Genomic DNA, 25202 nt, shown 5'->3' with positions numbered 1-25202 from the left:
AAATGTAAATACATATACAAATATATTCGTTTAAAAAATAATTACAAAATTTGAACAAGTAGAAAAGAATGTCGAACACGTTAAACAGAGGACTGACAATCGATTTAAACAAGTCTTATCTAATAAGAACACACACATAATAATATATTTGTCGAATCCAACCATTGCTACAGTTGTAGGTATTCACTCCTCAGTGAGATACACCCTTTAAGACACTTGAACTTTTTCGTGTAATTTTCCAAACCATAGATAACATAAAGAATAATGATGAACACTGAAAACAAACATGTATGACAGTAGACAAATCTATAACATCAATATTTTGTAAGAACTTCGTTACTTTTTTCGTAATTGATATTATTACAGATGGTCCGTGTAGATCGAAAACAATTTAAGGCCCAAATCAAATTGACCTTGCCTCTAAATTTGAAACTCATCTACTCTATAAACTTCCAATTAAACTCAAATTGTAATTTGAGTTTAATAATTTGCAATAATTTTTAATAATGAATAATAATTTAATAATTGTAATAATTGTAATTTGAGTTTACTAATTTGTGTAATTTGAGTTTAACAATAAGTAAAGTTATTCAACAGTGTACACTGTTAAAAAACCCGTGATTTTACAGAAAATAAACAGAAGATTTTGCAGAAAGCAATAACAGAATCATTCTGTAAATTCATAAAACAGGAATTTTTCTGCAATTTAACATAACAGGTCTGTTAAAAAAAGTGGAAAAGGGTGTTTTATTCAAGGAAATTTGTAAGATTCCATACACCAAATACCAAATTCCTGTAAGATTACGCAATTCAATAAGATTACAGATGATCTCGAGACTCTGCTGCAGGAACTTCTTTTATTTTAAGGATAAATTTTCTAACAGTGTACAGTCACTTTCCTTTGACATGGGATAGACTATGAATGTAGGCCTGTGCTGTAGGGCTACATTCATAAAACTGGTGTATTGAAGCTGACACCAGTTGGTGTCAGACCGCACCCGGAGGTGTTAAAATTACCCCCTAGAGATTGAACCTAACACCAAAGCGTGTAAAAATTACAACCAAATGTGTCGTAGTATGGGTGTTGAACTAGAAGACCGCACCATGAGGTGTTAGAATTACCCCCGAGACATTGAACATAACACCATAGAGTGTAAAAGTTACAACCAAAGGTGTTGTAGTATTGCCTATGGGTGTTGAACTAGAAGACCGCACCATAAGGTGTTAAAATTATCCCCGAGACATTGAACATAACACCATAGAGTGTAAAAGTTATGACCAAAGGTGTTGTATTATCGCTCATGGGTGTTGAACTAACATCACAAATTTAACACTGTCATGACTGTATTAAACATGGTAAAATGTCATTTTGTGGTCGGTCGTCTATGTAAATCTCTTACCTTGAAAACTCTTATACCCTGTACAATAATTAAACTCATATCAACAGAAGCAACTGACTAACTTAAAATATTTTTGATTCAATCCAAACCTTAATTATGTCACTAACGTTCTTTCTTCACAGGTATGTCAACTGGTCAAAACAACAGTTTTTGCTGTTGTATACACACTACGAAATAAAGGTTAAAAATTGAACCCGAAAGGTTGATGCAAAATCAGCACCCTATGGGTTCAAAAATTGAACCCTGTGGTTTGGGGTTCATTTTTGCACCCTGCGGGTTCAAAACTACACCCCTTAATTTTAATTTGAACCCTTAGGGATGCAGTTTTCAACCCGCATTGTGCAAAAATGAACCCACTGAATCGCTGGGTTCAATTTTTGAACCCCAATTGCAGGGTTCAATTTTTGAACCCCAAATCAGGGGGTCAATTTTTGAACCCATAGGGTGCTGATTTTGCATCAACCTTTTGGGATTCAATTTTGACCCTTTATTTCTTAGTGTGTAGTCATCCTAGCTTGTAAACTTCAATACCCTGTGCAATATAACGAAATTAATACGAAAAGAATCAACAACTTTTAAAATTACTTATATATTTCGATTCAACTCAAAACTATATTTACGTCAACAACGTACTTTCTTTACAGATATGTAACCCGGTCAATACCTCAGTTTTTTATGTTATGTAGTGCCTCCGCTCCTTGATAAATCCAAGACCCTTTAATGAAACTCAAATAACAGAAGCAACAACATCACTAAAATGACTTACATTTTTATATTCAACTCAAAACTAAATTTAAGTCAATATCGTTCTTTCTTGACAGGTATCGACTGCTAAACCGGGCAAGCACCTTGTCCGCAATATCGATGTCACCTCCAAACCGCGTGATCCCTATGGTCCCGGTGAAAATGGCATTGGGGTCAAGACCAAACCGGAAGAGAAGGAGAAGGTCAAGATAGGTTGGGAGCATGCGTACTTCAACGAGTACGTCAGTGACATGATCTCGGTGGAGCGGTCACTCCCGGACGTCAGGCCAGATTTGTAAGTTCAAAGGTCAACCTTTTTCACGGTCTAGTCGACCTTCGAAAAAATTAACCCTCGACAATTTTGTGATCCTTATCGATTACATGAATTTACATGACTATACAAACAAACATAAACTAACACAAAAAGTGATCTTGTCCAACATGATTCTGGTATCATAAATGTATTGCCCCGAGTTGCGACTTTTCTGAAATATTTGTCTTCTTGTTTTGAAATTATTCCACTCACTAAAACCTAATGGCAGCACACCGTTTTGAATACACGTAAAAGAGATAAGCAATCGATGCCTGTGAACATTTCGGATACTTTAACCGGACCATAGTGGGGTCCGTTGTCAATCTGCTTGGTCACTTTAAGCATGCATTAATGAATCTTTCCATGTAAAGTAAGGTAAAACGAAAATCCGAAATGATGTACAGCTGTGCTTAATAATACGTGATCTGAAATATAAAATGAATGTGAAATATAACTATATATAATTCACCCAGGCGAATTAGATATATAAGGTGGTATTTTGTTTTCTATAAAATGTAGATATACACCTAAGTTTGCAGAAGTATAAAAACGTGTGTTCTCAATAGCATATGGATGATTATTGCAGTTTATACCGTGTCAGCTTTCCTAAACACCACAGGACTCACGATTGTCCCGCATCAAGTATAGGACAGACCTCTTCACTAAAAGTTGGCGATCTTGTAGTCGACCAAAATCAGAGTAAGGCCAGTAATGTTTACTATGAGCAATACTCCGGATTATAACGTTGTAGACGTGAACAGGTATCTTAGCCAAGTGACTCTGTCATTGTCTACGTCATCGATCTCCAAAGAGTCAGAGGTGTGAAGTTTGAAACCGATGGCGAAGATGTGATAGAAGAGAGTGGTCTTTGGGAACCTTCTGTAGGTGTTCGAAGGGAACATCGGATGCTGCGTGGTGAACTCAAGACACTGGCTTCCTTTCCTGTAATTATGCAAGTAGTCAGTCAGGGTTGGAATCTTTGACAGCAAGCTGAGGCTGCCGTAGATCCGCCATGACTGAGGTACGTTGTCGTCTTCTCTGACGTAGATCTCGATGACATACTTTGACGTCTCCGGGGCTGTCTCCACCTTCACCTGTGCTTGTGGCAAGGCCTGACTTGGAATAATTTGCGACATATGCTGGGAGACGAGCTGCTTGAGGTCTGGTAGCTGGAAGAAGGCTGCTTCCTCATAGAGGAGACGATACTCTGCGAAACCCTTAGGTAGGGAGAGGGTGCCACGACGTAAATAATTCAGAATGTATCGGAACATCTGACCGTCTGCATCTATCATGTAGTTTCCTGTGGTACAATTAAAAACGATGTGAACTTAATTGTATAATGAATATATTGAGGTTCATTGGTATTCATAAAGAGATTTCGTTAACGCCTTCCTTATCATGCTTATCAAGCTCTGTATTTTGGAGTAAGACGCACATGTGCTAAACTTGAAACCCTGAATTTGTGAGAGGATTCCTGGAACCTGGGGCGGCGCAAAGATGATGTTTCTGTTTATTGTAACTCCCGTAGGAACTTGACAGGACAGCATTTTGCTGGTAAACGCCAAGCTGGTATATAACCAAATTACCTACGAAAAATTTTACGTCTAGGTTAATCAATCATAGTGGCTGACGTTATAGACGACATATATCACTCTCGGGTCTTTAATTAAAATGGAGACAATGGCAGAGTTGGGATTTGAACTCACAACCTTGCGATCATGAGTCCAATGTTCTACCCACTGACCACCCGACCCGTCGATAGGGGTGATAAGACAAGATTTTACCAGAAGATGACGTCATACATTTTCTCGAATTAATGATGGGTAGAGTTAAGCGGCCCGGAGTCCTCTTATTTTTTTTTCTTCTTCGTTCATTTTTCTTTGCATTATTCCTCGATTTCCCTTTTTTTTATATATCTTTTTAATTCTTGGAAAAAAAAACACCATTCATGCCATTAGGGGGCGATCTTAGGTTCGTGCATGTCGTGTTTGTATAGGTGCCTTTTTTATTGAAATCGGGAAGTGTTGAATAGTAACAATGTGAACTATATTTTACTTTGAATATGAATAAAAGTTTGCAGTGGTTAATTGCCACTGTGAGCTTAGATTGAATCCGCGAAATTTACAATTCAAATTTATTTATCATATCAACTGTCTTTTAATGGGGGGGGGGGGCGGGGCTGAGGAGGAGGCAAGCGCGTGGTCCTTTCAGAATATTTATCGTGTTTTTTCTTCTTTTTCGGGAAATATGTGCTGACCGTTTCAATAGATACAGAAATTTATTTTTTTTAATAAATTTAATTACTTGCTTCCTGTCGTATAAAAGGGCAGTATTATATTCATTTCATTTCAAGCTTACCTTGGTTATCCTTGGGGGTCGGGACCGATGCGGTAAATATCACCCCCAGGATCGAGTCGGGGTATCGAACCAGGGTACTGCGACTTGTCGTGTAAACCACACCACCGACATTCAAGCCAACAAACTCCTCTAAGGATCTCGGCTCGGGCTTCGGCTGGACCTGTGGAGAATCCGAGCCCTCAGAAGTGTCCTCTCCTGGTTCTCCTTCTTCTTCTTCTTCGTTTGTCCTGTTTGTTCGATCTTGGATGTGTTCCTCTTTATCGACATGATCGACGGAGTCTTGTCCGTTGCGGTCGTCCTCTTGGTTTATTCCCTTTTCACTTTCATCGTTGTTTTCCTCTTCTTCCTGCTTCTCGTTTTCTTCCCCTTTCTCCTTCACGCTCTCGTCCTCTTTCTCGTTCTCCACGGCTTTCTCCCGCGTTTCCCCGATACCTTGGGGATCCTGTATCTTGCGAGATTTCTTTAAACGCCACTTTGTGTTATCATCACCCACGATCACAAGCTTGCCGTGTTTATTCCCCATGCCTGGCTTTGAAATACTATCGGAAAGCAGATTGGATGAACGAGATTCCCTTTTCACGACGGTTCAAATGATTTTGCGTTTTCTTGAGCTAGCTTTCGCTTATTTATATCACTTTTGAATTATCCTTCTATATTTTCAGCGTAGACCTGAAGAAACCGTAATAGGCTTGTCGAGTAGAAATAACTGAAGGAGTGAAAACAAACTGTCATGAAGTGAAAATGTGCGGAACACGATGTTTTGAGAAATTGGCACGAGCGGAAAAGAGCGATTTTGTAAACATTGCGAAATGTATACAAGGTGACGCAGAAAATGATTCTGATATTACGCAATACCTCACCGCTAAACAGTGTATTCATGATAGCAGTTACCCCCGAAACAGGCACTATCCTGCACCCGGATCCTGCATTAGATAGCTTTGATTCTAGAACTGTGTTTGTACTAGAAAAGCAGAATACATTCACGGTAGGCTTATTAAAATACAATGCATAATATGCGTGACTAAGACAATGATGTAGGCTACCTTCAGCTAGACCTTCGATTAAAAGAAACGGGAAAATCGATGGGCGTGGGCCTAAAAATAGTTTATTTGCTTTCTTTCAATTAATAATCAGGTTGTGATTAGTTTTTGTTAAAAAAATAGGGGAAAAATATTCTTTGCTATCATAACCGACGACGGATGAGTTGTATCAGATGTAGGCATCCTACCCCTAGTTTATAGCCGATAAACCATATTCTTTTCATGGGTAGTGTAATATATTAGCATGAATTTGACATTTTCTCACGTAACTTTTTTAAATTTCATACTGCGAAAGCTTTGTGGCATGAATTATTTATCGCCTTCCCTCACCCGGGAAGCACACTCGCTTTTAAACGCCACTACGTTTTTTTTTTATTACACACCGTGTAAACGTCTGTGAAAAAGACCTGGGAATTTCCCGCACAGGGAATCCCAGGACGGTTTGTCACTGTGTGCTCGATAATCAGAATCATATATATAGGGGCCCGGTTACACAAAGATAAGCAATTAATCGTACGCTTGATTTTCACAATCGATTGAACATAGTAGTCAATGCAATCAAAGTATCAAACGTAAAAAAAATAGTTCAAGGATGATCGTTAAGCTTTGTGTCACAGGCCCCACAATGATAAATAATACACGATGACGTAAGAGCCTGTTAATATATAACAATAATGATAGTCAACACAATGATAAGGTTGACATGACAAAGTTCTCATTAAAAAAATCTATAAATCTCTATTTTGAGGTGCGTTGTATTTGATAATTTAAAATTGTTCGTAATGAATAAAAAAAAATCAGGGAAAAATAAATTCGTATAGTCATTGTCAAGATATCACGGAATGAAAATCTAAAGTTTATGAAATTGTAAATGAGACCCAATTCGGGCAGCGTTTCTCTTTTATATTTTCTATTATTGTCTTATTTTTTACTTATTGAAACAGTAAATACTGATTTTGGGGTGATTTTCGGGGGGGGGGCTTCATTTTTGCAAATATCACAGACACAGGGAACAAATGAGACATTGCAGTTCAGATTTCGGCAGTGAAATCAATGTTCAACAATACACATATACAGTGTGGAGGATAAATGCTGAGTAAATATTTAATAATTTGCAAACTGGGAAGTAACATTTTACCACTGGCGTGAATTCAAGCAGAGAAGTTTTTGTTTGGGTGGGGGGGAGAACTATTGTGTTACCCCCCCCCCCAACAATTTTAGTATGACATCATGATTGTATTTACGCCAGTGTGCTTTACCATAATTAGGGGCAGGGCTGTAATTCCAATATTTCCTGAAATATAGGTACACATTATTACTGATGACGTCAGACATTCACCATTTTATTTTATTTTTTTTTTGGGGGGGGGGGTATTTTAGTTCAGATGAAATATGAAAATTAATACGAAACATATTGATCGTCTTCTCATTATAATATGAAATAAAATTGGTATTGTCATTGTGGTAACCTATTGTGATTCACTGAAGAGTTTCCTTATACTTTTTGTCAAATGAAATAAATCAAGGTAAAATTGTCACAATAAAATACAAAGGAAATAGTGAGTGAGTGACTGACATCATCGATTCCCCTATCCATGACCACGCTGTGCATATCTTTTTTAAATAAGCGACTATCATAACTTTTTTCTTTTACATACGATTTTGAAATGTCGTTATGATTGTTTGATTTTTCTTGTTGTTATTCAGATAAACACCATGTTTGGAAGCCCCCTCCCCATCCCCTTTGAAAAATATGAATGTACCTTGCTGAAAGACATGGACGGAAATCCCAGGGGGTCAGGGGACGCGCCCCCTACCCAAAATAGTAGGGGGCACAATATCAAGTGTCCCCCTACTATTTTTCGGTCTTCTATGATGGAATGAAATACATCATCCAAAATCGAAATGAAAAAAATGTATTTTGGACGAGATGATCTTAATTTTTTTTTTTTGTTTTTTTTGGGGGGGGCTTGTCAAATTAATTTTTGGTCGAAATGACCTTACATTTTCAGAAATAACCCCCTTTTTTGCTTGTCAAATTTACCAGCCGCTTATCCCCCGACCTTTGGGGAGAGATTTCCGCCCTTGCTGTAAGAGAATACAATACCCGGTTGACTCAGTTAAAATGATAAATTTACTACAACTTCGACATACAGGTGCAAAACGAAGGAGTATTCCAACGACCTCCCCAAGACCAGCGTCATCATCTGTTTCACGGAGGAGTCGTGGTCCACCCTCTTACGGACCGTCCATAGCGTGCTCAATCGATCTCCGCCAGAGCTCATCGCCGAGGTCCTCCTGGTCGATGACTTCAGTCAAAGAGGTAAACCGGGTTCCCCTCTTAAATCAAATCCCCCTCCTCTAAATCACTCTTTCCCTTTCCTTTTCTTAAGTTTTCGCCATTTTGTCTCGCCTGCATATAGCAGAGCAAGACTATAGGTGCCGCTTTTCTGACGGCGGTGGCGGTGGCGTCGTTGTCGTCGTCAACATTGAAATCTTAACCAAGGTTGAGTTTTTGAAATGTCATCATAACTAAGAAAGTACATAGACCAAGTCGATGAACTTAAACATAAGGGTAATCAGGTATTACTGAACACCATGCTGGAGTTTCAAGCCACATGACCAATGTCAAAGGTCATTTAGGATCAATGAACTTAGACCATATTGGGGGAATCAACTTCGAAATCTTAACCAAGGTTAAGTTTTTGAACTTTGAGGTTTATGGATCTAGTTCATGAAACTTAGACATAAGGGTAATGGTATAGCACTGAACATCCTGTCTTAGTTTCAAGTCACATGACGAAGGTCAATGGTCATCTTGGGTCAACAAACTTTGGCCATGTTTGGGTATTTGTTGAATCGCCATCATAACTGTAAAAGTTTATAGATCTCAGTAGTTCATGAAACCTGGACATAAGAGCAATCAAGTATCATCAAACATCCTGTGCGAGTTTCAGGTCACATGAAGGTCAAAGGTCATTTAGGGTCAACCAAATTTTGCCATATTAAAGGTATTTGCTGAATTGCCATCATAACTTTGAGTTATTTGATCTATAGTTCATGAAACTTAGACATAAGTGTAATCAAGTATCATGGAATAATAAATATCCTGCATCTTCTGTCTGTTTTCATTATTATTTTTTTATCTTTCTATTATTTTTAAATTTTTCTTTCTTTCATTCTTTCTTTCTTTCTTTCTTTCTTTGATCCATTTCATCTTTTTTTCATCTTTGGGACAACCAGAATACCTCAAGGAACCACTTGACAAGTACATGAAGAGATTTCCAAAGGTAAAGATCGTTCGCCTCGGCCAGCGTGAAGGCCTGATACGCGCCCGGATAATCGGGGCGGAGATGGCCGAGGGACCGGTCCTAACCTTCCTCGACTCGCACGTCGAGTGCAACGTCGGCTGGCTCGAGCCGCTTTTACAGCGTATCCACGACGACAAGACCAACGTAGTATGCCCATCCATCGACGCCATCGACGAAACCACGTTCGGGTATGAACAATAACCACCCCCATTTATGCTATACAGTCACACCAGCAACGAAGAGTCCAAGAGTCCGGTTTTATGATTATCCGTCAGTTACTATAGTAACATTGCTTCTCAGTCAATCAAAATCAAGGAAAGTTGGAAGATCTGACCTCTTGTACAAAGATGTTGATGGAAAGCTCCCCTGACGGATATTTTTACTAATGGCATTCAGTCACGTTTTGGAGTCGTTTTCGCTGGTGCAACGGTATACCATTAACATGATTACATTTAAATTATTCCCATTTCAATGTTCCCAATCCAAATGTTATATCTATGATGATTCAAATGCTTTACGTAATATATCGATTTCTGATCGTTCATTTCGCTCGCTCGAATAATTCAAGGAACAGTGATGACAGCATCCAAAACTTAGCCCAACAAAATTGTAGACTCAATTTGTCACCGATTATTTTTATCACGGTAATTCTTACCTTCAAATTATGACGCATGACAGTGGTTATTACAGTTATTGTTCATCAATAATGATTTTTGTTATATTTTTATCAATTGCATAAGCAACAGCAGCACACTGTAAAACTGTGGTGTTAAAACTGACACCATTGGTGTTAATAGAGGACCACACCCTGAGGTGTTAAAATAACACCCTAGAGATTGAACATAACACCAAAAAGTGTAAATGTAACAACCATAAGTGCTGTAATAACACCTATAGGTGTAAAACTAACACCACCGATTTAACACCGGTGTAAAATAACTAATGTGGTCCTCTATGTACACCGGATAACACCACAGTTTTTGCTGTGCATGTTTTGAAAATTCCGATTGCAATCTCTATTTTTCAGCTATTCGGACTCGGGACAAGGAATCATTGGTGCTTTTAATTGGGAAATGAGATTCATTTGGAATGCCATGCCCGATTATGAGGCGAGGAGGAGAGAGGACCAATCATGGCCAATCAGGTAATTTATTGGTTGATAATGATAATTATGATGATGATGATAATAAAAATGATAATCATCATCATTATCATCATCATAATAATAATAGTAATAATGATAATAATAATAATCATCATAGTAATAATAATGATAGTAATAATGATAATAATAAAAATAATGAAAACAGTAATAACATTACGCTACTTTAACAACGCGTTGTTTAAACTTTTAAACATTTGTTTGTGACTTGCTTAAAATTGCTGTTGTTGGTCCGCATGGAAGACCAGTTGGGCACATTATTGGTGCAGCTGTTGATGTGATTTCTAACTGTCTTTTGCCTTTGACACTTTGCCTTTTATCTTCTTAAGAGCATTAACTTTATATGCACTTGTCAATGTCAAGAATTCATTCCATCATATAATATTATTTACTTTATTCTTTGTGTTTTTTTAATACATATATATTGTATATTTTTTAGGACGGAAAGAAAACCAATGAGAAAAAATAATAATAAATATTTTTTCATCTTTATCATCCTAGATCACCAGCGATGGCGGGTGGTCTGTTCTCAATCGATAAGAGTTTCTTCTACAATATAGGCACCTACGACCCCGGCTTCGATATCTGGGGAGCTGAGAACCTCGAACTCTCCTTTAAGGTATGACATCATGTATGACGTCGTAATCATATTCCCTTAGAACTGTTTCCGTTTCTAAAGAAATGTTTTGATCCGTTTTCTGCTTCTTTGAAGAAACTTAAAAGGTTCCCAAAATAAGGAAAAGGTTGGTTGATTTACTTGAGTTTGTGCACATAGACATGAGCCTGGGAACGATTTTTGAAGAGGGGGTGCTGAATTCGAAAAAAATACAAGCACCTCCCCCCCCCCAATAAAAAGTTTCCGCTTGAAAATGAAGGGGATTTTAATCAAATTTCTACATGATTTCTATATAGTAGCTGCTAGCATTCTTAGGTGTATAACAGCATCCCAGAACAGGACCATGCACATAGATCATGTAGATACACATTGATTTTGAGGGCCAAATTTGTATATACTTTTGGGGTCTCCAAATAATATTTTTTTCACCAATCACATTGTCGAAAACTGTCAAGAGTTTAAATAGACTCCTTGGGTTGATCTTCGTGTGAAATGTAACTAGAAAATTCAGCAAAATCTGAAGAAGACAGAAAGATTATAAGCGAAAACTGGTGAAGACAGAAAAGCGCAATAACTCTATTATTTCTGTTACCTTTCATATCATTTATTTATTAATAAAAGATCTGGATGTGTGGCGGCACCCTAGAAATCCATCCTTGTTCTCGCGTGGCGCATATATTCAGGAAGAAACAGCCTTATAAATTCCCAGGAGGAAATTTGAAGTAAGTACACATATTTTCGTGGCAATGTATTGAAAATGTCATATTATACCGGGTTTTTCAGCCATCACTTTATTGTTCAGAATCGTGCAACAAATAGATAGGTACATCCGTCCTGAGCACGTTTGACTATATAATATGCAGGGCATGAAAATTCGATTCTATGACATCTACCCCCTGGACATCTACCCCCCGGACATCTACCCCCCGGACATCTACCCCCTTAGGACATCTACCCCCTAGGACAAGTACCCTCTAGGACATCCACCCCCCGGACATCCACCCCCCGGACATCTACCCCGGACATCCACCCCCGGACATCTACCCCCCGGACATCTACCCCCCGGACATCTACCCCCCGGACATCCACCCCCGGACATCTACCCCCGGACATCCACCCCCTTAGGACAAGTACCCTCTAGGACAAGTACCCTCTAGGACATCTACCCCCCGGACATCTACCCCCCGGACACCTACCTCCCGGACATCTACCCCCCGGACATCCACCCCCCGGACATCTACCCCCCGGACATCCACCCCCTTAGGACAAGTACACCCTAGGACAAGTACCCTCTAGGACATCTACCCCCCGGACATCTACCCCCTCATCTTTAAATTGATTTTGAATTGATAAGATATATATTTTTGCTCGTATGTGAGCGATCGTAACGAACGAGCAATATGACAAAAAATGACAGGGGGTAGATGTCCGGGGGGTGGATGTCTGGGGGGTAGATGTCCGGGGGGTAGATGGCCTAGAGGGTACTTGTCCTAGAGGGTACTTGTCCTAAGGGGGTGGATGTCCGGGGTGTAGATGTCCGGGTGGTGGATGTCCGGGGGGTAGATGTCCGGGGGGTGGATGTCCGGGGGGTAGATGTCCGGGGGGTAGATGTCCGGGGGGTGGATGTCCGGGGGGTAGATGTCCGGGGGGGGGGGGGTAGATGTCTTAGAGGGTACTTGTCCTAGGGGGTACTTGTCCTAAGGGGGTAGATATCCGGGGGGTGGAAGTCCGGGGGGTGGATGTCCGGGGGGTGGATGTCCAGGGGGTAGATGTCCGGATACGGAAAATTCATGCATAGATCTCAATTCAGAACATTATTTATTGAGGACTTGTTACATATCCCACAAGTAGTAATCATGATAAAAAAAAACACATATGAGGCGATCGACTATTATAGTAAATGAAATTCTTATACAGTGATGCGTGACTCGAGTCGGGCCTCGGACTCGAATCCGTTTTTGCCGGACTCGTTCTCGGACAGAATGGACTCGGACAGAATGGTCTCGGACACATCACTGTTCATATAGCTACATCAAATTGAATCCGAAGAAAAAAATAAATCAGTATTGTAATCTGAATGACCCTTGGTGTTTTCATTTACCTTTTTAGCATAATTATAATGCCAATTTAATAATAATTATGCTAAAAAGGTAAATAATAGTAGCATTACTATACACAGGAAAGTTAGGTGTTAGGAATTGCACCAGTCGGTGAAGTGTTATATCTTTATTCAGTGTTGGATTACTTCCTTAACACGAGGTTTGGACACAATCAACACAACATCAAACTGTGCCACAATAAGCCTAGGTGAAAAGTAGAAATATAGGAAACTAAACGAAAGGGGTTGAAACGGGATTTTATTTGTTTAATATAATGTCAAAATCTTGAATCTCTTACAAAATAAGATTTTCATTTTTTTAATTCGAAAAATATCCCACAAACGTCATCGGGCCCCCTCAATATATTTTTCTCATACTCCACTTACCTATAACACCGCTGTTTCAGAAGCGTAAAATGCCTATCATAGACTCTGAACTGAATGGTGTTATCAGAATAAATCCATCGGTGCTTATTTTTTTTCTCCTGAGGTATACCATGGACCTATTAACACCAGAACATACAAGCATAACACAAGTTTGGGAGGATACCAGATATACGCCGCTGATATACGTATAGATTTCGGTGTTTCAGCAGTACGGTGTAGAATGCCTATATACCCCCATGACTTTCAAATGAATAGTGTCTTCAAAATAAATAGGCGTTTATGTATTTTTTCTCTTGATGTATATTAACGCCAGAACATACAAGCGTAACACCATGCGCCTGGTGGAAGTGTGGGTGGACGAGCCGTATAAGCAGATCTTCTACTCCAACAGACCTGAGCTGATCGGACAGGAGTACGGCGATGTGTCCGATCGAATAACGCTACGCAAAGACCTCCAATGCCACGACTTCAAGTGGTACCTGGACAACGTTTTTCCCGCCTTAAGAATCCCGGATACAAACGTGCGTGCAAGAGGAGAGGTAAGTGATAATCTTTAAAATTAATCGCCATTTCCTATTGTGGGTGTTTTCTGACATACGTCGGCCTTATGCCAAAAGGGCCTTAACCCGATTTTAGGGGTTCTGAATATTTTATAATAAATTTAACACATTTCATGTAAAACTTAATAACTTAACACGTTTATCGAAATTGGCTTCAAAAGCAAAAAAACGACCACAAACTTTTGATTATTAGAGAGGCCAAAACCTTTATAAACGCCATTATCTCGGAATGGCCAAAAGCAGTTAAGGCCCTTTTGGCATAAGGCCGACGATGAATATTACACGCCATTTTAGTGGTTGTTTTCCAAGTTATCCAAAATAAGGTGTCATTTCCTATTTTTCTGTTGTTTTCCATCATATCGAAAATAGCCGGCTCAAATTCAAGTCCTGATTGTTTTCAAAACAAACCCAAGTCTGGCACCATCTTTTGGTTGTTTTCAGCATGATATCAGAAAATTATGCGCCATTTCCTATTTTGGGTTGTTTTCTAACATATCAAAAAATAGGCGCCATTACCAATTTTAGTTTTCCAACAAATCGAAAATCATGCGCCATTCCCTATGGGCCGTTTTCAAACATATCACAAAATTAGGCTCCATTTCCTATTTTTTTGGTTGATTTTCAACCTCCCACAAATAACATGAAATAGGCGAAATTTTCTCTTTTTAGGGATTGATTTTCAACATTAATCCCAAAGTAGGCGCCATTTTTTATTTTTTGGTTGTTTTTCCAGCATATCCAAAAATAGGTGTTTTTTTTCTTGTTTCAGTTGTTTCCGAAATTCCCAAGCAATCATAGACGTCATTTCCTTCTTTCTTTTTGTTTTCCAACATAATTATTACAAAAAAAGGCGCCAGTTCCATTTTTCCAACATAATTATCTGGAAATAGGCGCCATTTCCTATTCTGTTTTCTTTCCAAGATATCAAAAAAATTAGGCGATTTCCTATTTTTGTTGTTTCAAAATTTCCCCAAAAGCCGTAATTTCCTATTTTAGTTTTATGACTGAAAGTTATTTGTTTACACCTTTTTAGTCTACTTTTCCAATAATCTAACATATTCACGTGGTCCAAGGTATTCGACGTACAGGCAGATTCATCATATTACATCGAACTCTGGGCCTTGTCTTACAAAGAGTCACGATTGATCTTATCAACCTCAACTGTATGGAAATTCATCAATGTCATAATTTGTTTTTCTCTGGAAGTTTGCACCATGTCCTATACAAAGAGAAGCACACCCAATTTTTAAGAAATTGATGAATGTGTGAATATGCAGCACAATTATCTAGAAATTATTTTGAAAAAAACAAACATGCAGTTTATACGTTGATGTCGTGACTCGGTGACTTTCCATAGTTACGGTTGATCGGATCAATTGTAACTCTTTGTAAGACAGTGCCCTGCTAGCACTAGTACTATTCGGTTTCTTCTTTTTTTATCAAGGTCAAGAATGCTTTAACCTTGATGTGCCTTGATTCCATGGGAAAGGGGGTTCTGGGAATGTTTCCTTGTCATGGAGAAGGAAATAACCAGGTAAGTTACTGAAAAATAAGTCACTATATTCAGGGGCGGATCCAGGATTTTGGATTTTCCAAAGGGGGGGTGGGCACATTTTTTCGAAGAAAAAATTTGACAAGCAAAAAAAAAGGGTCTTCACTTTCAAGGGGGGGGGGGCAACACTTCCGTTTTGATGGCATTTTACATTACAAATTTGAATTTTGCTTCTCGAGGGGGGGGGGGGCACAGCCGGCCTGGATCCACCAGTGACTATATTAAGGAGATCGCATTTTAAACATGCTAAAATGTTTTGATGTCGTGAAAATGAGAGATGATGTATGTATAACTGTTTCGTTTGAGTAGGAAGGGGACTGTTGGATTTTTCGATGCCACAGAGAGGAAAACGACCAGGTAACTTACTGAAAATTAACGGAAGCCCGAAACTCACTTTATTTTAATTCGGAATGGGATTCTGAAATGCTTTGATAAATAAAGAAATGACAACTGACAGAGTTACGTCTCTTTACTTATAATCAATGTCTGAAAATGGCGTTTAAGCGGTCTAACTCAACGAGATTACAGGCCTACATTTATTAATACTCGGAATAACTTCAAACCAATGATAAGGGAATATTTTTTGTTTTAGATGATAATGACAATAATAATCCATTTATTTAAATACGAAAAGTACATACGCGATGATCAAGTGTAATGTATCAAATGCTATAGGGCCTCTAGCGATTGCATTTGCGACAATATTCATGTATTTTGTTTTTGTTTGTTTTGGCTTTTATTATACAGCATTTCACTTTAACGTGGGACGATGCTTTGGAACATAAAGGTCAATGTCTGACCAAGACTCCATTTCCCGGTCGGGTCCGGATGGCCAATTGCCAGAAGACGAGTTCTCTTCACCTTGTACATACTAAGGTAGGTGGACACGGGCTTTTATAGAGTGAAAGTTCGCCTTGATTATAGTTTGGTTCTAATAAAAATTGATCATTTAGATAAAAATAGGTGAAGGTTTGAGGAAAATCCACCTGAGGATATACTTTTACACTCTTCCACTTTTTGATGTCATGTTCAATCTCTAGGGTGGGTTTGTAACACTTCAGGATATGGTGTTCTATCTGCAAAAATGGGTTGTTCCGGAGGATTTTTTTCCATTTTTTTTCTTCTAAATTTATAACAGTTCTCCTCCTGGAGAGAGGAAGGGGATGCCGTCAGCAAAGTTTATCCTGACCGAAATAGACTGATTATTCGATCTAGGTGTTCTTAGACATGTCCCAACTGGGTTCAGTTTTAAAAACACAGTGTGTACAGTGTAATAAAAGTATATCATACTCCCTTTTTATCTTTCTCAATCTTATTTTTACCATTTAGGGTAAAAGGCCGGTACTTTCCTCTAGCTCCTGTCTCGGGCCGAGGCCAAGGCCGGCAAAATGCTGTCTCGAGGCCGGCCCCGGGACTACATCCCTGCCATTAACCCCTTCTCTCTCTTTCTTCATTGCAGGGAGGAACCATACAAGACTCTGGTACTGGGAAGTGCCTTGACGTTAGCACGGATCATACCATGGCTGTGTTCAACCATTGTACAGGGACCTTGGCACAGAAATGGAGCTTTTCACGGTACTACAACAGAAAAGGGCACGCGCTTCCTTGAGGGTCCGCTGGGGAAGTGTTCACTCGATTTTTTAAAAACCGTATCCCAGTCCGACCAAAGATGTAATCATATTGATAATAATAATAATAGCTGTATTTATAAAGCACTTCTTGCCTACAGATACAAAGCGCTGCTATTATTACCCCGGCTTTATCACCCCGGCTTTATCACCGGCGCTCAGTGCATGCAAGGAATTAATCCTGCCGGGTACCCATTCACCTCACCTGGGTCGAGTGCAGCACAGTGTGGATAAATTTCTTGCGGAAGGAAAACACGCCGTGGTTAGGATTCGAACCCACGACCCTCTGTTTGAAAGGCGAGAGTCAGAACCACTAGACCACGACGCGCCCACAAATATAAGTGACATACCATTGGTCGGTTTGAGGTTGTTGTTTTTTTTTTTGGTGTAAGCTAGAATCTGGTAAAGCAAATTAATCACGAAAAAAAACTACGGGAGAGCGTGCAAGTTATTTTCTTCAGCGCGGAGCAGGTTGACCCGAAAATACAGATAAACTTGACCAGGGAAAAAGAGTTGATTGACCTGATTATGTCCGGTCCGAAAGCAGGCTGCGATGATGACGTCACAAAAAACAATGATTGAGATGTTAGTCGGGTGCGTTCTTAAAAGCGATTTTTAGCGACCTTGAAGGTTCTTCAGAATCGCATTTTCATGCTTTTAGAAGATTGCCTTTCAAGCTCTTCATAATTTTTGTGTTTTGAAAGTCCTAACGATGAAAGGTCTTATGTAGGCAACCGTGTTTCTACATTCTACATTATGTGTTTTGATCATCACTTTAAAAAATATGAAGTCTGAGAGTTTTTTTGTTAATCGAACCAATACAATTAAAGTAAGAAAAATATTCTGTAAGAAATATACATCATAGTAAAATATGTAGATATCTTAATGTCTGCAAAAATAAATTTGCGAACAAATATGATTAGACCACAATTTTTTCATGTGCAATTTTAATATATATTGACAGTTAAAAATGTTATTATGATTACTTGTTATTTACCAATTTGCTGACGTTTTAATCTATAGATACATTCCTAAAAGAAAAAGCTTGCAGTAGAAATATAGTTTTGAAATTAATATCAAGGCAGATTCAGATTCAGTAATTTGGTGTACAGGAGACCACACTAGTCACTTTTGGTGTTAATGAAACACCTATGGGTTTATTACAACACCCTAATTTTTACACTCTTTGGTGTTATGTTCAACCTCTCCGGTGCCATTTAAAAAACTCTGGGTGTGGTCTATTAGGTACACCATGGACCGTAATAGGTCCATGGGTACACCAATTGGCGTCAGTTTTGGCACCTAAGTTTTTACAATGTAAGTGAACATTTATTTCATAGAGCTGTTATAGATAATCACTAATTTGACCTGGGGGCATTTCACGTTTTATCCGACAAGTCCCATTTTATCCGACAGTTACCATAAGAAAAATGCCTCTCAGCCAATCAAAATCATGGAAAGATATCAAATCTGACTACTTGTTGGATGAAAATATTGATGAAACGCTCCCCAAGACTTTGTTACACAGACAAAGTTACGAACTTATTCTCCCAACAGAGTGGTGTTATTAATCTAGACTATGCGAGCTATTAACAGAACATCGTATTGTTTACAGAAATGGTTAACTGAGTAATCATGCAGTTATTTAGAAAATGCAGTCATTTTTGTCCGTTTATAATTTGTATATATCTTTAACAATCCTGTTATTATACGCAGTTACGCGTGTTTTGTTGAAAACAGTTATAATTTATAGATGTGTTTGACTAATATTTATGTCTGAATTAAGTGCAATTTTAATGAGGAACTGCTATTTTGAAGGAAATATGATCAGTACTTTGTGTAAACATGGTTATGTATCATGATGAAATATCTTTGTAAATATTTTGATAACGATGATGATAATACTGAATTTGAATTTATATTTTGAACCTTTTTTGTAGATTTAGTTTTATTTTTCCCTCATTTTCAACGAAACGGTATATTATCTATTGAAATGCCATTAGAATAAACAATCGAAGAATGACACAAACCTGCAATATATATAACCATAATTTTATGAGAATTATAATTGTTTGAAAATCAGATGGGTTATAAAATGCTGTAGCTTAAAACACTTTTGGAAATGAATAGGTCAACTCTAAAGCTGTGCTTGTAAATCATTTACCGCAATCATTGCATTCTTGCCAGAATACTTAAAAAACCCCACATTTTTATGATAAAATATGATTATGATTGGGTTGATCTTTACAGCCTAACATGCCTAAGCTAGTTCTATATGCCCTAACACCCACCCCCACCAAATAATAATATGAGTTAGGCCCCCATTCCACAGAAAGGAGACATTTGAAGGAGCAAAATTAGCAAGGTCTTAAAGCAGTCTCCAAGATGACTGAAATTTGTCATCTGTGGAATGGCTCCGAAAGACCCCTCAAAGAACTCCAATAGACTGAAACTTCTTGTCTTAGACTTGTCCTATAAGGATCTTTCAATGGTCTTTCAGAGAACATTTCTGGAACAATCAAATTCTTTCCATGGACTTTTACTGGTCAGTGATCTTTTAATGATTTTTTAATGATCTCTCATAGGTCTTTAAATTATATCCACAAAAAATTTCAGAGGCTGCCGAAAGATCATGAAAAAACTAATAAGAACTTTTAAAGTTTATCAAGACAACGCTGAAAGACTGCTAAAGACTCATCAAAAGATCATTTTCCTGAAAGACCGCTGAAAGACTGTCATGAATTGTTTCAAAAAGTTTAGGAGATCATGGAGACCACGAAGACCACTAAAAGATCAATCAGGAATCGTGAAAGACTTTAGAGATCTTTGAAAGTTAATTGCAGGACTCTTGAAAGATAAAGCAAGTTTCTTGGTCTTACAGCGATCTTTCAGAGGTCTTGCTCTCTGTGGGTATACATTGCCTATATGTTAGTGGTGTAATGAGCCCCCCCCCCAAAAAAAAAAAATGAGGGGGCAGATATGGCTTTTCGAGCAAAATCACTTAAGAGATTTTATATCTTAAAGAACACCCTGATGTATACGAGTTTTATTTTGCACTAGCTGTTCTCTTCACCGAACAAACGATATTTTGTCTGAATAATGTCATGAAAATGCAAAAGATGGAAAAAATAAAAGTATCATTGTCACATGCATGGGAGTCCATTTGGAATTGGTTTGGTTGATACGTTTTATTTCATTGAATCCTATTTTATAGCGTTCTATTCCTCTATCACTTTAATTCCCCATCATTCCTATCCAGGACCAGATTTGAATTGTCGTTCATTGTTTCTGCTCATTCCATTATAATTCATTTTCTGTTTGCTTGTCTTATTTTGTCTTCCATAACACGAAGCCCATCGGTGTTTATGGCGATAAACAAAAAGAAACCTAACGATTATCATTTTTTCTTCTCTCGATTTGTCACTTCCAAGAAGATTTATGTTTTTCACTCTATTAAGACAGAGCAAAAATAATTTTCAAATGTAAACAGTTGAGGGTGAATATAAGAGCGACTTTGCCAAAATTATGTTTGGATGCGGATCCGATCCGGATCGGATGCGGCGTATTTCAACTTATAAAAGGTCGACTACCAGAATAAACCCCGTTATTATATTAAATACTGCTTTTTGGAGGACCCGACCGCACTTCATCTCATTTTTTTTTAATTCATGAACGAAATCAAAGGGACATCGAGGTATGTTTGAATTGAAATACATGAACATCGAAATATCTGAAATAATAAGTTCAATGTTAACGACGTGATTGTATGAATTTACTTTGTTGATAACAAATATTGTTTCATACATTCGAAAAGACATTGATGCTCTAATAATTTATCTGCATATTTCAAATTGGATATTATCATGCAGTTATTTCTCCAATGCTTATTTCCCCATTTATTCATTATTTGTAGGCCGATAGAAGGAAGTTTAATGGTATAGGATGACTTAGCTTTAGTTAGATCATGTATGTAGAAAGATATATAGACTAATTAGCCCTGGCAACGCTAAATACGGTCCAGATCCCTGACCGGTTTAAAACGGTTCGGTTCCAAGTCCGAGTTATAATATTATGGTTTATTTAAAGTTGAAAAGAGACTTCCCGACGGAACCAATCATGTATCATGTTAAACTTTGGCTGGTAAAGGCAAAACAAGTTTGGGATCATTGTTTTTCGGGCTCTGAGAGTAACGGATGTGGACTCGGTTTACCTGAACCGGAATTGGTGGGACGAGGCCTTTAGATTGTATAAAGACACTAAAATGCACCTTGAACAAGCCTAAGATTTGATGTCTTGTGTGTCAAAAAGTACTGTCATTCAGCATAATAAAAAAGAAAAAATATATCGATTTGTGTGTCTTCTATCGTATTTTTTATTTTATAAATTACCCTTTAAAACGAAAGTGAGGATGTGTTAGCGTGTGTGAGAGAGTGTGGGTGTTTGTGGGTGAAGATGAGGGGGAGAGAGGCAGAAAGACAAGAGTGAGAAAGAGAGAAGTGGTGGGGCAGCATATTGGGTAGGGAGAGACTAGGTCTATAATATGGGATCACGTGATAATGTTTTTTTAACAAGTGCACACCTAGTTACCAAGAGTGCGTATATAATTTTTTTACTATTTGAATGCAGAATAAAAGCGCATTGTCAATTAACGACGTTCCACATTACAAATTAAATCCATGTTATTTTCACCAAATTTTGTACATAGTTACTTAAAGGACAAGTCCACCCAAACAGAAACTTGATTTGAATAAAAAGAGAAAAAATCAACAAGCATAACACTGAAAATTTCATCAAAATCGGATGTAAAATAAAAAAAGGTTATGGCATTTTAAAGTTTCGCTTATTTTCAACAAAATAGTTAAATGAACGAGCCAGTTACATCCAAATAAGAGAGTTGATGACATCACTCACTAATTCTTTTTTTATTATATGAAATCTTTATATTTTCTCGTCATTGTCAAGTGAAATGAAGTTTTATTCCTCCCTAACAACGTGGAATTCCATTATTTTAACATTTTGTGCTTCAGTCAAGGAGGTCCTAATCGTCAAATTCGTAAAATTGAAATATTGTATGATTCAAACAATAAAAACAAAAGAAATAGTGAGTGAGTGACATCATCCACTCTCTCATTTGGATGTAACTGGCTCGTTCATATAACTATTTTGTTGAAAATGAGCGAAACTTTGAAATGTCATAACTTTCTGATTTTACATCCGATTTTGATGACATTTTCAGCGTTGTGCTTGTCTGATTTTTCTCTATTGATTCAAATCAACATTTTTCTGACGTGGACTTGACCTTTAAGCACCTAACTATTCCAAATATGCCAAAATTAAATATGCTTTCATGTGCTTGGTTTTTGGCTATCAAGCTTCAAATTTCACCGAATTGGAAGTTCTGAAGAAATGCGCATTCAAACGAATTTTTCATATTTTGACCTCAAGAGATCAAAAGCTACAAAAATACAAAGAATCAAAGAATTAGAACATATTATGTAACCTGAATATGGAGGAATCGCCTAAAAGCCAAAGACGCTTATCGAGGGCAATCCCAGAATAAGAGTAAACAAAAAGTCACGAGATACAGGGAGTGAGAGACAGACAGGCAGATATTTAAGAGAGGGGGTTGGAAAGAAGAGGGAGAGAAAGGAAAAAGATGAGAATAAAATTGATATGAACAAAGAAGACTACGAAGTAGAACATAATTATGGAACGTCCTTAAATGCCTTTCTCATAACACGGGCATATACACTGTAAAAACTGCGGTGTTAAACCTGACACTAATTGGTGTTAATAGAGGACCACACCCTGAGGTGTTAAAATTACACCCTAGAGATTAAACATAACACTAAAGAGTGTGAATGTAACAACAAAAGGTGTTGTAATAACACCTATATGTGTAAAACTAACACCACCAATTTAACACCGGTCCTCTATGTACACCGATTAACACCACAGTTTTTGCTGTGTAGGTGCCACTGCCGTGGATCGAACCCCGGACTTTCCATGTACAGTCAGGATCCTTAGACCACTCTGACACGGCATCTCCAATGGTGGCAGTACCCAAAACTATCGAGGCGCCCTCTAAAGCTTTGGGTATATGCATATCTTTTGTCGGCGTTTGTTAACATGGCACTTTTTAAAAAAATCATGAAAAACAACAATGATATTAAGAGGGTCGAATCTTTACTACCATAGTGGATATGATATACATCTGACATTTCAAAAAGGGTATCCCCGACTGACTCAATTAAAAATTATACCGGCATTTATTATGTAGGCATCTCCTGACGGGATCAGTAAATGAAAATAATAAACATGATTAAGAGGGGGTATGGATGAGGGAGAGGAGAGGGAGAGAAAAGGAGATAAAGGAAAGGAAGAGAAAGAAAGAGAAGGGAGAGGGTGTGTTGAGGTGATAAAGGGAAAATGAACTTTGTAGTCTGTTTTTGTCCCAGATTTTGTCGACATTACAATGAAATCACTCTGATATGAAATTGGATTGCATATTGTCACCAGCAGGTCAAAACAACTTTTGTTTCGCTCGAGTGAGATTTTTTTCAAACTATAAATGGATAGAAATCTCATTCAAATTATCACGAACATTTTGACAATCTAGGTTAATCTCAATTTTTGTGGTTATAATTACGGTAACTGCAGATGATTTTATTTGTATCTTTTATACTGCTTTCTTCTGCAAAACGGACGGATTTTTCCATTATATAGATATTTGAACTCACATTAACCTTCCTTCATATATCAACAACTGACCATTGTAAAGATACGTTTATATGAAGGCATTAATCGTTTATCTCTCCACTTGTAAGCATATTATTGACATTTCAAAGTTAGAATTGTTGTTAATAATTAGCTTCTTTAATAATAATTAATTATACTTGTTTATATAGCGCTTAATACTTACTCTGTCAGAAGTCTCTAAGCGCTCTACAGTATATATGCAGCATAATTACCCTGGCTTTAGCAGTGCAGCTGTTACGCGATCTGTGTTTCAAGGAATAAATTCCTGCCAGGTACCCATTTACCTCACCTGGGTTGAGTGCAGCACATTGTGGATCAATTTCTTGCTGAAGAAAATTACGCCATGGTTGGGAGATTTTTCATAGCTTCTTTGGCTTTCTACAGCTTTTCTATAGCTTTATTATAGGCCTATATGTATATACCGCTTGAAATTTCAAATTAGCTGTTGTTAGTATTATCATTGAATGAAATATGGTCTTACCACGGAAATACTAACTCAATTATCGTAATGTAAAAACTCTGGCGTGAAAACTGACAGCAATCGGTGTCCCTTCGGGACCACACCCTAGGGTGTAAAAATTACACTAAAAATTAACACCGGAGTAAAATGACCGATGTACGCTAGCCAACATCATGACCCTTGTGGTACTGGTTGGCAAATCTTTTATTCAGTAATAAGTGTCGTTATAACGAGAAGATACTTCTTAAAGGTCAAGTCCACCCCAGAAATTTTGATTTGAATAAATTGAGAAAAATCAAACTAGCATTACGCTGAAAATTTCATCAAAATTTGATGTAAAATAAGAAAGCTATGATATTTTAAAGTTTCGCTTATTTTTCACAAAACAGTTATATGCACAACTCAGCGACATGCAAATGAGACAGTATATAGGTGATGTCCTTCACTCACTATTTCTTTTTGTTTTTTTATTGTTTGAATTATACAATATTTCATTTTTTACAGATTTGAAAATACTAGGACCAACTTGACTGAATCATATAGTATAAAACAATGCTAATTTCACATGTTTTGGGAGGAATCAAATGTTGTTTCACTTGACAATGAAGAGAAAAATAGATTTTTTCATATAATAAAATACAAAAGAAATAGTGAGTGGATGACGTCATCGGTCTCCTCATTTGCATACTGACCAGGATGTGAATATAACTGTTTTGTAAAATTAAGCAAAATTTTAAAATGTCATAACTTTTTTATTTTACATCCGATTTTGATGAAAGTTTCAGTGTTATACTTGTTGGTTTTTCTCTTTATA

General features: G+C 37.7%; 2 protein-coding genes across 2 annotated transcripts in view; one reads left to right on the top strand and one right to left on the bottom strand.

Annotated features, from left to right (window-relative positions):
• Window positions 1–17235, top strand: part of LOC121426862 (polypeptide N-acetylgalactosaminyltransferase 1-like) — a 28356-nt gene extending 11121 nt beyond the window's left edge. The window contains exons 3-12 of the mRNA XM_041623267.1: window positions 2222–2439; window positions 8012–8178; window positions 9099–9354; window positions 10194–10310; window positions 10830–10947; window positions 11566–11666; window positions 13743–13968; window positions 15434–15523; window positions 16289–16417; window positions 17001–17235. Coding sequence (XP_041479201.1) covers window positions 2222–2439; window positions 8012–8178; window positions 9099–9354; window positions 10194–10310; window positions 10830–10947; window positions 11566–11666; window positions 13743–13968; window positions 15434–15523; window positions 16289–16417; window positions 17001–17150 — 1572 coding nt within the window. The 3' untranslated portion in view covers window positions 17151–17235. The remainder of the gene's footprint in view (window positions 1–2221; window positions 2440–8011; window positions 8179–9098; window positions 9355–10193; window positions 10311–10829; window positions 10948–11565; window positions 11667–13742; window positions 13969–15433; window positions 15524–16288; window positions 16418–17000) is intronic.
• On the bottom strand, window positions 2453–5718 carry LOC121426861 (BTB/POZ domain-containing protein kctd15-like). Its single transcript, XM_041623266.1, has 2 exons — window positions 4816–5718; window positions 2453–3757 (listed from the first exon to the last, which is right to left on the bottom strand). Exons 1-2 carry the CDS (start codon window positions 5336–5338, stop codon window positions 3195–3197), a joined length of 1086 nt encoding a protein of 361 aa, XP_041479200.1. The 5' UTR covers window positions 5339–5718; the 3' UTR covers window positions 2453–3194.
• Window positions 17236–25202: the final 7967 nt, after the last annotated feature.

Source organism: Lytechinus variegatus, chromosome 13 (assembly GCF_018143015.1).
Source record: "Lytechinus variegatus isolate NC3 chromosome 13, Lvar_3.0, whole genome shotgun sequence".
NCBI classification, from domain to species: domain Eukaryota; kingdom Metazoa; phylum Echinodermata; class Echinoidea; order Temnopleuroida; family Toxopneustidae; genus Lytechinus; species Lytechinus variegatus.
This window is presented reverse-complemented; position numbering and strand designations above follow the sequence as displayed.